This window comes from Anomaloglossus baeobatrachus, chromosome 4, assembly GCF_048569485.1.
Source record: "Anomaloglossus baeobatrachus isolate aAnoBae1 chromosome 4, aAnoBae1.hap1, whole genome shotgun sequence".
NCBI classification, from domain to species: Eukaryota; Metazoa; Chordata; class Amphibia; order Anura; family Aromobatidae; genus Anomaloglossus; species Anomaloglossus baeobatrachus.
In genome coordinates, this window is record NC_134356.1 from 683,182,696 (window position 1) to 683,195,761 (window position 13,066).

General features: G+C 43.8%; 1 protein-coding gene across 1 annotated transcript in view; it reads right to left on the bottom strand.

The window, feature by feature from the left end:
• Positions 1–1,269: 1,269 nt before the first annotated feature.
• The window catches only part of LOC142302135 (uncharacterized), a 30,008-nt gene continuing 18,211 nt past the window's right edge, over positions 1,270–13,066 (bottom strand). The window contains exons 3-8 of the mRNA XM_075343219.1: positions 11,659–11,892; positions 9,386–9,469; positions 5,497–5,616; positions 4,134–4,217; positions 2,888–2,968; positions 1,270–1,388 (exon numbers count right to left, since the gene is read on the bottom strand). Coding sequence (XP_075199334.1) covers positions 2,925–2,968; positions 4,134–4,217; positions 5,497–5,616; positions 9,386–9,469; positions 11,659–11,892 — 566 coding nt within the window. The 3' untranslated portion in view covers positions 1,270–1,388; positions 2,888–2,924. The remainder of the gene's footprint in view (positions 1,389–2,887; positions 2,969–4,133; positions 4,218–5,496; positions 5,617–9,385; positions 9,470–11,658; positions 11,893–13,066) is intronic.

Below are 13,066 nucleotides of genomic sequence, written 5' to 3' on the forward strand. Positions count from 1 at the left end.
TTCCAATTTGCACTGACTTTGCCGTTCCAACGTGACTGAAACCCTCCGGTAGCAGGTTTTCTAGATGAGGACCAAAGAGGTAACCCTATCAGCCATAGCAAGAGAAGTTGGTCGTTCCAAGTCTGTGATTTTGAGAATATTGCATCTTTTCAACATCACAAAATCTTTCAAGTCCCCCAAGAAGGCTGGTCACCCTCGAAATACAAATGCAAGAGAGGACAGGATAATGTAGAGAATCTCCATGTGTAATCGCTTCACCACTGCAGCTGGAATTGCTGCTATTTCAGCACTGAACAGGGTAAGGATCGGTCTCGTCATACAGTGTCACGACGTGTAAGAGCATTTGGACTGAAACTGACTCTACAGTGACCTCATTAGCAGAAAGAATCACAAGGCTGGACTCGCCTTTGGTGAGGAGCATGTTGTGTGGACAGAGGAGAAGTGGCCACAGGTCATTTTAGTGATAAAAGTAAGTTTAATTTATTTGGGTCTCATGGGGAACATTATGTTCATCTACAAACTGGGGAAAGACCTGACCCAAAGTGTGTTAAGAAGTCAGTGAAAGGTGATGGAGGAAGGGTCATGGTTTGTGGAATGTTTTCTGCAGCAGGAGTTGGACCTCTCATACAGCTACATGGCAGACTGAATACAAGTGTGGATCAGAACCTTCTTCACAACACGCGGCTCCTTACTTGTGTCCATCACTCAATCAGCCAGTGATATTCATGCAGGACAATGCCCCATGTCACACAGCAAAATGAGGAAACAATGAAATGGCCACAACCCAGGGTCCTGATCTAAACCCAATAGAAAACCTCTGGAACATCCTTGGTGACAAAGGCCAAGAAATCCACAACAGTTACAGAACTGTGGAAGAGACTGGAGGAAGAGTGGGCCAAAATCCCACCCAAGCAGTGTGAGAGACTAGTGATGTCCTGTGGCCGCAGATGTGCTGAAGTCATTCACAACGACGGCCGGTGCACGTCCTATTGATTGTGACTGTTGTTACCTGCAGAACATTCACTGATCACCTCTCTACAGTCATTGCTGCTCTCTAATTATCATCACGAATGGGGGAAAATAAAGGTTTCATGGTGATAAACGTTGGATCTTTTGTAAAACCCTGTTCTACTGGCATGGTGCACCCCTTACAGGAAACCGGAGCATGGTCATCAATGGAGATTACATTATTTCTGAGAAAAGCAAGTGATCAGCCATTGTTCTCGAATTCTGATCTTCTCCAGTGTATGATCCTGTGTCCACCCCAGTAACAACAGCGAAGACACAAACTGCAGAGACGGACATTTTATTGTTGTTTGTAGAAGACTTAAACCAACAGATCAATGTTATCCATCTGCAACGTGCAACCGGGGACCGCTGTGTGCTACCTACAGAGAACAGAAGAGTTACTATAATACTGCCCCTATGTACAGGAATATAACTACTATAATACTGCTCCTATGTACAAGAATATAACTACTATAATACTGCTCCTATGTACAAGAATATAACTACTATAATACTGCCCCCTATGTACAAGAATATAACTACTATAATACTGCCCCCTATGTACAAGAATATAACTACTATAATACTGCCCCCTATGTACAAGAATATAACTACTATAATACTGCCCCTATATACAAGAATATAACTACTATAATACTGCCCCCTATGTACAAGAATATAACTACTATAATACTGCCCCTATATACAAGAATATAACTACTATAATACTGCCCCCTATGTACAAGAATATAACTACTATAATACTGCCCCTATGTACAAGAATATAACTACTATAATACTGCCAATATGTACAAGAATATAGCTACTATAATACTGCCCCTATGTACAACAATATAACTACTATAATACTGCCCCTATGTACAAGAATATAACTACTATAATACTGCTCCTATGTACAAGAATATAACTACTATAATACTGCCCCCTATGTACAAGAATATAACTACTATAATACTGCTCCTATGTACAAGAATATAACTACTATAATACTGCCCCCTATGTACAAGAATATAACTACTATAATACTGCCCCTATGTACAAGAATATAACTACTATAATACTGCCCCCTATGTACAAGAATATAAATACTATAATACTGCCCCTATGTACAAGAATATAACTACTATAATACTGCCCCTATGTACAAGAATATAACTACTATAATACTGCCCCTATGTACAAGAATATAACTACTATAATACTGCCCCCTATGTACAAGAATATAACTACTATAATACTGCCCCTATATACAAGAATATAACTACTATAATACTGCCCCTATGTACAAGAATATAACTACTATAATACTGCTACTATGTACAAGAATATAACTACTATAATACTGCCCCTATGTACAAGAATATAACTACTATAATACTGCCCCCTATGTACAAGAATATAACTACTATAATACTGCCCCCTATATACAAGAATATAACTACTATAATACTGCCCCTATGTACAAGAATATAACTACTATAATACTGCCCCTATATACAAGAATATAACTACTATAATACTGCCCCTATGTACAACAATATAACTACTATAATACTGCCCCTATGTACAACAATATAACTACTATAATACTGCTCCTATGTACAAGAATATAACTACTATAATACTGCCCCCTATGTACAAGAATATAACTACTATAATACTGCCCCCTATATACAAGAATATAACTACTATAATACCGCCCCCTATATACAAGAATATAACTACTATAATACCGCCCCCTATATACAAGAATATAACTACTATAATACTGCCCCTATGTACAAGAATATAACTACTATAATAATGCCCCCTATGTACAAGAATATAACTACTATAATACTGTTGTCTTCGTACACACCTTTGCGTGTTACATGTGTGTCCTGTGTGGTTGGTGGTTACCACTTATTCAGGAGGTTTCCCAGATATTGCTTAATAGACCCTAGGATAGAGGACAGATATTGAAGTGCACTCACTCGTGTGTTTGCAGTAAGTTGCTACTTTGCAATGTATTCCCTGTATACAATCTTATTCCCTGTATACCATCTCATTCTCTGTATACCATCTCACTCCCTGTATGCCATCTCACTCCCTGTATACCATCTCACTCCCTGTATGCCATCTCATTCCCTGTATACCATTTCATTCCCTGTATACCATCTCACTCCCTGTATACCATCTCACTCCCTGTATGCCATCTCACTCCCTGTATGCCATCTCATTCCCTGTATACCATCTCATTCCCTGTATACTATCTCATTCCCTGTATACCATCTTATTCCCTGTATACTATCTCATTCCCTGTATACCATCTCACTCCCTGTATGCCATCTCATTCCCTGTATACCATCTCATTCCCTGTATGCCATCTCACTCCCTGTATGCCATCTCACTCCCTGTATACCATCTCACTCCCTGTATGCCATCTCATTCCCTGTATACCATTTCATTCCCTGTATACCATCTTACTGCAGCTTGGCCCTGGCTTGATTCTTGTATCCTGATTGCAGAAGGTGAAGGACCATCATCAGCACGTCTCAAACCAAAACATAAAATCCTCTGTCACCATTGGTGGCAAGTGATCTAGACGTCGTAACTGTGATCTCCATTGGAAGCCTTCCGTCCCAATTCTACTTAGTGATTTCAGTATCACCAGGGCCTCTAGAAATGTCGTGATGGCTAATACTCCCCTCTCCCCATTGTATGAGGGTGTCGGGAAAGATAGTGTTTGCTACCTTAGATCCTTCTATGTATTTTACTCTATCTTCTTCATGTGCCTGGTGGTAGGAGTTCAGGTCTCATGGGCTGAGGGGTGGATGATCTACTCTTAATATATTTACTAAATTCAGCTATGCCTGGAAGGTAATCCTCCGAGAGGAAGGAGCGAGGTCTGTACATTGAACATCTAATGGCTCATAAAAACGGGGTGCTGTAGGCTTAGCGTGACCCAGCTCGGGAGCTGTCTAACTTAGAACCTGATGGAATAAGAAAAGTTCTCGAGAAGGACATTGAATCTGGACTGATTCTCGAGAAGAACATTGAATCTGGACCGATGTGGACCTTGGGCTGATGGATGGGATTGTCCTGCTCATTGTCTTCATACAGACCTTTGGCTTTGTCGATGATATTGTTCACAGAGTCACTGACAGGTTTTAATTTATTGATGCCATTCAGTACTTCTGAGAAACGCTCTAGAAGAAAGAGAATTGCAGTGATCGGTTTGGTATCGAGACTCTTTCACCCTATAGTCCTTCCATTATTGTTGGTGGGTACAGAAGACCTTGTTCTTGTACATTCTTCTTGACCTATTCTTATTTTTAGAGCAGAATTTGACATCATCGGAAAGTTTCCATCATGTCAAAGATCTGTGTGTGGCCACCAATGCTGGTGGAATCTCAAAGGATGCCCATAGTGTTTCATGGAGACCTAAAGTCAAGGGTGTGAGAGGGTGGTTAATTACACATGGTGACTATTATACATGGTTATTAGTTCTCCTCAGATTGAAACCATTGATTCCTTCATGTGCCTGGTGGTCAGAGTTCAGTTCTCTTGGGCTGAGGGGTGGATGTTCTACTTGACAATAATCTATGTTTGTGGCCACCAACGCTTGTGGGATCTCAAAGGATGCCCATAGTCTTTTATGGAGACCTAAAGTTGAGGGTGTAAGAGGGAGGTTAATTACACATGGTGACTATTATACATGGTTACAAGTTCTCTGATCGAAACCATTGATTCCTTCATGTGCCTGCTGGTCAGAGTTCAGTTCAGTTGGGCTGAGAGGTGGATGTTCTACTCGACTATAATCTATGTGGCCACCAACCCCTTGTGGGATCTCAATGGATGCCCATAGTCTTTCATGGAGACCTAAAAAGAGGGAGCTATATTAAGCATGGCGACTATTCTACATGGTTATTAGTTCTTCTCAGATCGAAACCGTTGACTCAATCATGTGCCTGGTGGTTGGAGTACCATTCTCTTGGGCTGAGGGATAGATGTTCTACTGAACAATAATCTATGTTTGTGGCCACCAACGCTTATGGGGTCTCAAAGGATGCCCATATTTACTTCATGGAGCCCTAAAGTCAAGGGTGTAAGAGGGAGGTTTTTTACGCATGTTGACTATTATACATGGTTACAAGTTCTCCTCTGATAGAAACCATTGAATCCTTCATGCCTTCATGTGCCTGGTGATAGGAGTTCAGTTCTCTTGGGCTGAGGGGTGGATCTTCTACTAATATATTTACTAAATTCTGCTCTGACTGAAAGATAATCCTCTGAGAGAGGAAGGAGCTAGGTCTGTGCATTGATAATCAAGTGGCTCATAAAAATGGGCAGCTGGAGGCTTCGCGTGACCTAGCTCAAGAGCTGTCTGACTTACAACCTATACACTGGTGATAGAACCAGAAAAGTTCTCCGTTGTCACTAAAGACATTGAATCTGATCCAATGTGCCGAATGTCTTCATACAGACCTTTGGCGTTCTCGACGCTTATACTGTTGATTTTATCTTTCAAAGAGTCGATGATGGTGTTCTCAGAGTCGCTGAGAGGATCGATATCATTGTCGTACAGAAATTCTTCTAAGAAAATCTCTAGAAGAAAGAGAATAGTGGTGATCAGTTTGGTATCGGGGCTCTTTCACCCCATAGACCTTCCATTATTGTTGGTGGCTACAGAAGACTTGTTCTCATACATTCTGCTTGACCTGTTCTTATTTTTAGAGCAGAATTGAGTATTTTTAAATCATAGATGACTTCCAAGTGTTTACACTGTGCTCGGGATTGTGTAGGAAAGGGCAATTTTACATCATCAGAAAGTTTTCCAACAAGTCAATGATCTAAGTTTGTGGCCACCAACGCTTGTGGGATCTCAATGGATGGCCATAGTCTTTCATGGAGACCTAAAGTCGGAGGTTTATCACACATGGTGACTATTATGTTCTCCTCAGATCTAAACCATTGACTCCTTCATTTTGGATTGCTCCAAGAAGACTGGGAAGGAGAACCGCTAGAAGTCTATGGTACAAGTTTGAGAAAAGGTCTGTAGGGATTTATGGGAGGATGCGTAGAGGGCTGTAAAGCAACTTGGACATTTGTTCTTTAAGATGTTGATATAACTTTCGAGTACTGTCAATTCTGCTAATGAGTTTTGGGGTAAATCTTATCCAGAAGGGACTATTTGGAGAATCTTTGTGTTACCTTACAGATGAAACCAAAAGTTTCGCCTCCGCTCTCTGTACAGACACATCTGCAGGTTTTTCCCTCTGCTCTCTATACAGACACATCTGCAGGTTGTTCTCTCCGCTCTCTATATAGACACATCTGCAGGTTTTTCCCTCTGCTCTCTATATAGACACATCTGCAGGTATTTCCCTCCGCTCTCTATAGAGACACATCTGCAGGTTGTTCTCTCCGCTCTCTATACAGACACATCTGCAGGTTGTTCTCTCCGCTCTCTATATAGACACATCTGCAGGTTTTTCCCTCCGCTCTCTATATAGACACATCTGCAGGTATTTCCCTCCGCTCTCTATAGAGACACATCTGCAGGTTGTTCTCCCCGCTCTCTATACAGACACAGCTGCAGGTTGTTCTCTCCACTCTCTATAGAGACATATCTGTAGGTTTTCCCTCCGCTCTCTATATAGACACATCTGCAGGTATTTCCCTCCGCTCTCTATAGAGACACATCTGCAGGTTGTTCTCTCCGCTCTCTATACAGACACAGCTGTAGGTTGTTCTCTCCGCTCTCTATAGAGACATATCTGTAGGTTTTTCGCTCCGCTCTCTATAGAGACACATCTGCAGGTATTTCCCTTTGCTCTCTATAAAGACACATCTGCAGGTTTTTCCCTTTGCAGAAACATCTGTAGGGTTTTCTCCCTATCTGACATCAAATCAGAATAAACCTTTCCCGTTTTTGGTAAATTAGGAACCAAAATTATTTCTATTTGCCAAATGCCAGAATAATGAGAGACAGAGAGAGAGAGAATGATTTCAGGAATTTTTATTACTTTCTGCAAAGTGAGAAGTTTCCATACACTAGTACTGTGCCTTTAAACAATATGGGACCGCCCATATGATGATGTCATGTCTTTGGAAGCTTCTGATAGGTTTATTGGCAACATCTGAGTTAATTAGAGACACACCTGTGGATTTATTGTAAAGCACACCTGAAACACATGGCTTCTTTGTGTAGCATCATGGGAAAGTCAAAAGAAATCAGCCAAGATCTCAGGAAGAGGATTGTGACTTGTACAAGTCTGGTTCATCCTTGGGTGCAATTTCCAGATACCTGAAGGTGCCTCGTTCATCTGTACAAACAATTATACACAAGTCCATACAAGATGGGAATGTCCGGCCATCATACTGCTCAGGACAGGTTCTGTGTACCAGAGGTGAACGTGCTTTGGTCAGACATGTGCAGATCAACCCAAGAACAAAAGCAGAAGACCTTGTGAAGATGCTGGCGGAAGCTGGTAAGATTGTGTCATTATCCACAGTGACACGAGTAATGTATCAACATGGGCTGAAAGACCGCTCTGCAGGAAGAAGCCATTACTCCAAAAGAAACAGAAAAAAGCAAATGCACAGAGGAACAAAGAGCTTAATTTTTGGAGACGTGTCCTGGGGTCTGTCCAAACTAAAATTGAACTGTTTCACCATAATGACCATCGTTACATTTGGAGGAAAAAGGGAGAAGCATTGAAGCCTAAGAACACCATCCCCACTGTGACACACGGGGGCGGCAGCTTCATGGTGTGGGGGTTGTTTTGCTGCAGGAGGGACTGGTGATTTCACAAAATAGATAGTGTCATGAGGAAAGAAGATTATGTGGCAATACTGAAGAACATCTCAAGACATCAGCCAGGAACTTACAGCTTGAGCGAAAATGGGTCTTCCAAATGGACAATGACCCGAAGCTACTGCCAAACTGGTTACACAGGGGCTTAAGGAGAACAGTCTATGTTTTGGAGTGGCCATCACAAAGCCCTGATCTCCATCCTATTGAAAATGTATGGGCAAATCTGAAAAGGCCGGAGCGAGCGGCAACCTCCAAAAATGGCTCAGTTACACCAGATCTGTCAGGAGGAATGGGCCCAAATTCCACCAACTATTGTGAGAAACTTATGGAAGGATCCACAACATTTCCTCCAAGTCACACAGTGTAAGGGCAATGCCACCAAATACTAATGACCTGGAGGAAACTTCACTGTGCAGAAAGGAAGAAAAATGCCTGAAAACATTCTCTCTGCAGATGTGTCTGTATAGAGAGCGGAGGGAAAAACCTGCAGATGTGTCTGTATAGAGAGCGGAGGGAAAAACCTGCAGCTGTACCTATATAGAGAGTGGAGGGGAAAACCTGCAGATGTGTCTGTATAGAGAGCGGAGGGAAAAACCTGCAGATGTGTCTGTATAGAGAGCGGAGAGAAAAAACCTGCAGATGTGTCTGTATAGAGAGCAGAGAAAAACCTGCAGATGTGTCTGTATAGTGAGGGAAAAACCTGCAGATGTGTCTGTATAGAGAGCGGAGGGAAAAACCTGCAGATGTGTCTTGATAGAGACCGGAGGGAAAAACCTGCAGATGTGTCTGTATAGAGAGTGGAGGAAAAACCTGCAGACGTGTCTGTATAGAGAGCAGAGAAAAACCTGCAGATGTGTCTGTATAGAGAGTGAGGGAAAAACCTGCAGACGGGTCTTTATAGAGAGTGAGGGAAAAGCCTGAAGATGTGTCTTTATAGAGAGCTGAGGGAAAAACCTGCAGATGTGTCTTTATAGAGAGCGGAGGGAAAAACCTGGAGATGAGTCTTTATACAGAGCGGAGGGGAAAATCTGCAGATGTGTCTGTATAGAGACCGGAGGGAAAAACCTGCAGATGTGTCTTGATAGAGACCGGAGGGAAAAACCTGCAGATGTGTCTGTATAGAGAGTGGAGGAAAAACCTGCAGACGTGTCTGTATAGAGAGCAGAGAAAAACCTGCAGATGTGTCTGTATAGAGAGTGAGGGAAAAACTTGCAGACGTGTCTTTATAGTGAGTGAGGGAAAAGCCTGAAGATGTGTCTTTATAGAGAGCTGAGGGAAAAACCTGCAGATGTGTCTGTATAGAGAGTGAGGGAAAAACCTGCATATGTGTCTTTATAGAGAGCGGAGGGAAAAACCTGGAGATGAGTCTTTATAGAGAGCGGAGGGAAAAACCTGCAGATGTGTCTGTATAGAGAGTGGAGGGAAAAACCTGCAGATGTGTCTTTATAGAGAGCGGAGGGAAACTAAGGGTTTCAGCTATATAAGATTTCTCGACTGTCTATTGATGGCCATAGCTTCCCGACATTTCAGTATGTGGCCTGATGTCTTCATACAGACCTTTGAGTATCTCTAGGTTCCTCTGCTCGATGATGCGCTCCTCCTGAGTGGCGTTTGTGCTATTCGGTGCTGCATCCTTGAGTCCTTAGTATAGAAGAAGGAGACGGGTGATTGGTTTATATTTGGGGTCATTACCCTACACCACAGACTTTATTATGGGAGGAAGTGTTGGAGTTGGTGGGTAGAGAAGACTCCTCCTCGTACATCCTGCTCGGTGGTCAAGTCTACAAACACTTATTTTGCCGAGCGGAATAGTTTTTGTTACGACCTTGGATGTCTCAGGTCTTAATGGGGACATTTCTCATTTTCGGCTTTGCCTATGTGTGTGTCATGCCCGTGGCTCCCGTGGCTGGTAACCACCACGCTTGGCCCCTTCTAGTGTCAGGTCGCCCATTGAGTTGCTCTTGGCAAGACATCGAGCTGTGCTACATCCTCCTGTTGCTGTGGAGTCTCCACCCCGCTGTAGTGAGACGTGGTGAGACTCTGCAGGAGTGTGAGCGTTGCTGCCCGGGTCACTATGCTGTCAGTAGTGGATTTATAAGGCAATTCCTCCCTCCACACTTCGCCTGAGCTTTGGTGTAAGTCAGTTTGTCCTGTGTTTGGCTGTATTCCGCTTGCCTCTCCCGATACCGACCCGGTGTCACGCTAGGTACGGAGAAGTACCAAATGAACCCCACGAAAGGGAAGGGAAACCCTGTGTCTAGGGAGAGGAAAGTTGGTGACCCCTGACCAAACTTACTGCTGGTCCCTGGGGTTCCTCATCGCCCTGGATAAGTTCCGCACCTATTCGGCGAGCCGGCTACCTGACCCTAGGTATTCCTAGTGCTGGGCCCTAAATAGGGAATGGATGGGATGAGTTCTTCATCAACCACACTAAAGAACTATAGAGGAGTACAAGCCGCCTGCTTTAAACCAGAGTTGAACTGAAAATATCACCAACACCAATCCAAAGAAAGGAAGGGGTATATAAACACCAAGGGAATACTGATGATCAGCAGCTGGGTGGAAGGCGGGCTCCTGTTTGGTCCAAAAGGGGGAGATCTGAATCGAGCAGGAAAGCTGGTTGTGATGGTGGAATATGGGGGGTTCTGTATCATGTTGTGTAGGTTTGTATTTTAGGCGTGGTTCATTGCCCATTCTGTGTATTCCTTGTGTGTATATTGTAATATCTGTAGGTAGTCACCCCTGTAGTGTTTCTGTCCGTAAGTCTGGGGGAGGATTGGCCTGGGATCCACCTAAACTCTCTGCTTACCTAAAGAATTAGGCAGTCAGTCTGTTTGAGAACTTCAAGAGTGAAGCAGGAAGATTAATCGTCTGCGGCTCCCCAGAGAGACCTGGACACTTATCGCTTACTGGACTATATTCGTGTTTCTGGACTATTTTTACCCTCTGTGTGGTGGATTATGTTATGGACCTTCTTGATTTGTTTGGAATAAATGTTCTTTGGATTGCTCATCCATCTCTCGCTCTGTTGATTGTGTGATATGGGAGAAGGACCCCGTCACACTACCTGGACTACAGTATATTCGTGTTTCTGGACTACTTTTGCCCTCTGTATGGTGGATTATGTTATGGACCGTTTGATTTGCTCGGAATAAATGTTCTTTGGATTGCTCATCCATCTCTCGCTCTGTTGATTGTGTGATATGGGAGAAGGACCCCGTCACACTACCTATACCAATGAATACTGACAGCAGGAACAATGGAAAGTCAGGTAGCATTCTGCGCAAGTCAAACACTGTGACCTTCTATGACCAGAAACCACATGCCTGTCTGTCACCGGTGACACACCCCTATATCCTGATCTCTCTGCTCCTGTCCCCGGCTACGTATTTTTGAACCTGTGTTGCCTGCCCTGACCCTTGACAATCTGACTCCATCTCGGCCTATGCCCTCTGTACTTCGTACATCTGACTTGACCTACTGGTCATCTGCTGCCGTTCCCGAGATTGCCCTGCGAGTGGTACCTGGTGACTACCTGCATCCTGGGCTATCCTGACCACCAGAGGCTGGATGCAGGTAGTCACCAGGAACCACTCGCAGGGCAATCTCGGGAACTGCAGCAGATGACCAGTAGGTCAAGGCCGATGTACGAAGTTAAGAGGGCATAGGCCGAGATGGAGTCAGACCAGGTAGTCACTTAGCTATGTCCCTCCAGGGTAAGCCGAGCTCGTGGCGCAGGTGGTCCACACTTCCCAGACTCACAGCATGCCCACCACTGTAGGTGAGATTTCTTTGGATGCCTTTGTTGACGGTGCTCTCTTGATACAAACCTTCTATGCTGTTTGACGTGGTGATGACGACGTTCTTAGGAGTGGTGCTTGTCTTGTTTACGTCGTATCCACTGACCACTTCGTCGGGAAATTGGACATCTTTCTTAGGAGTGGTGCTTGTCTTGTTCACGTCGTATCCATTGACCACTTCGTCGGGAAATTGGACATCTTTCTTAGGAGTGGTGCTTGTCTTGTTCACATCGTATCCATTGACCACTTCGTCGTGGAATTGTCCTACAAAAAGAAGACTGGGGATCATGGGCTCTTTTTTGTTTTGCCTAGGAACCAAGAAAAGAAGGTGTCGTATGGAGGTCTGGCTGGGTCTGTGTGATTTTTAAGAAGGTTGCCAATGTGGTCAGACACACTGTCTTCATTAAGAAGCCGGATTTCTTTTGAGTGATCTTAGTCTTTCGCATTCCTGAACTAATGATGACTCCATCTTGTACTTCTCCCACTTGGAGAATGTCCAACTATCATGCCCGAAAGTGTCGGCACCCTTGAAATTGTTCCAAAAAACGAAGTATTTCTCCAAGAAAATTATTGCTAAAAGGCAAATTTGACATCATTTCACACCAAATACCAAAAATGGTCTGGAGAAAATTGTTGGCACCCTTCTAAAATTGTGGGTAAACAACTTTGTTTTAAGCCTGTGATGCTCATTAAAATTCACCTGTGGCAAAGCAACAGGTGTGGGCAATATGAAAATCACACCTGAAACCAGATAAAAAAGGGAGAAGTTGGCTCAATCTTTGCACTGTGTGCCTGTGTGTGCCGCACTAATCATGGAGAACAGAAAGAGGAGAAGAGAACTGTCTGAGGACTCGAGAACCAAAATTGTTGAAAAATATCAACAACCTCAAGGTTACAAGTCCATCTCCAGAGATCTTGATGTTCCTTTGTCCCCAGTGCAAAACATAATCAAGAAGCTTACAACCCATGGCATTGTAGCTAATCTCCCTGGGCGTGGACGGCAGAGAAAAGTTGATGAAAGGTTTCAACGCAGGATAGTCCAGATGGTGGATAAGCCGCAATCAAGGTCCAAAGAAATTCAGTCCTGCAGCTCAGGGGGAATCAGTGTCAGCGCGAAGTACCTGGCCACAGTTGCATGAGATGAAAGTGTATGGAGGAGACCCAGGAGGCCCCCTCTGCTGACACAGAGACAGAAAAATGCTATGGAGGAGACCCAGGAAGACCCCACTGCTGACACCGAGACAGAAAAATGCTATGGAGGAGACCCAGGAAGACCCCACTGCTGACACAGAGACAGAAAAATGCTATGGAGGCGATCCAGGAGGACCCCACTGATGACACAGAGACAGAAAAATGCTATGGAGGAAACCCAGGAGGACCCCCTGCTGACAGAGACAGAAAAATGCTATGGAGGAGGCCCAGGAGGACCCCACTGCTG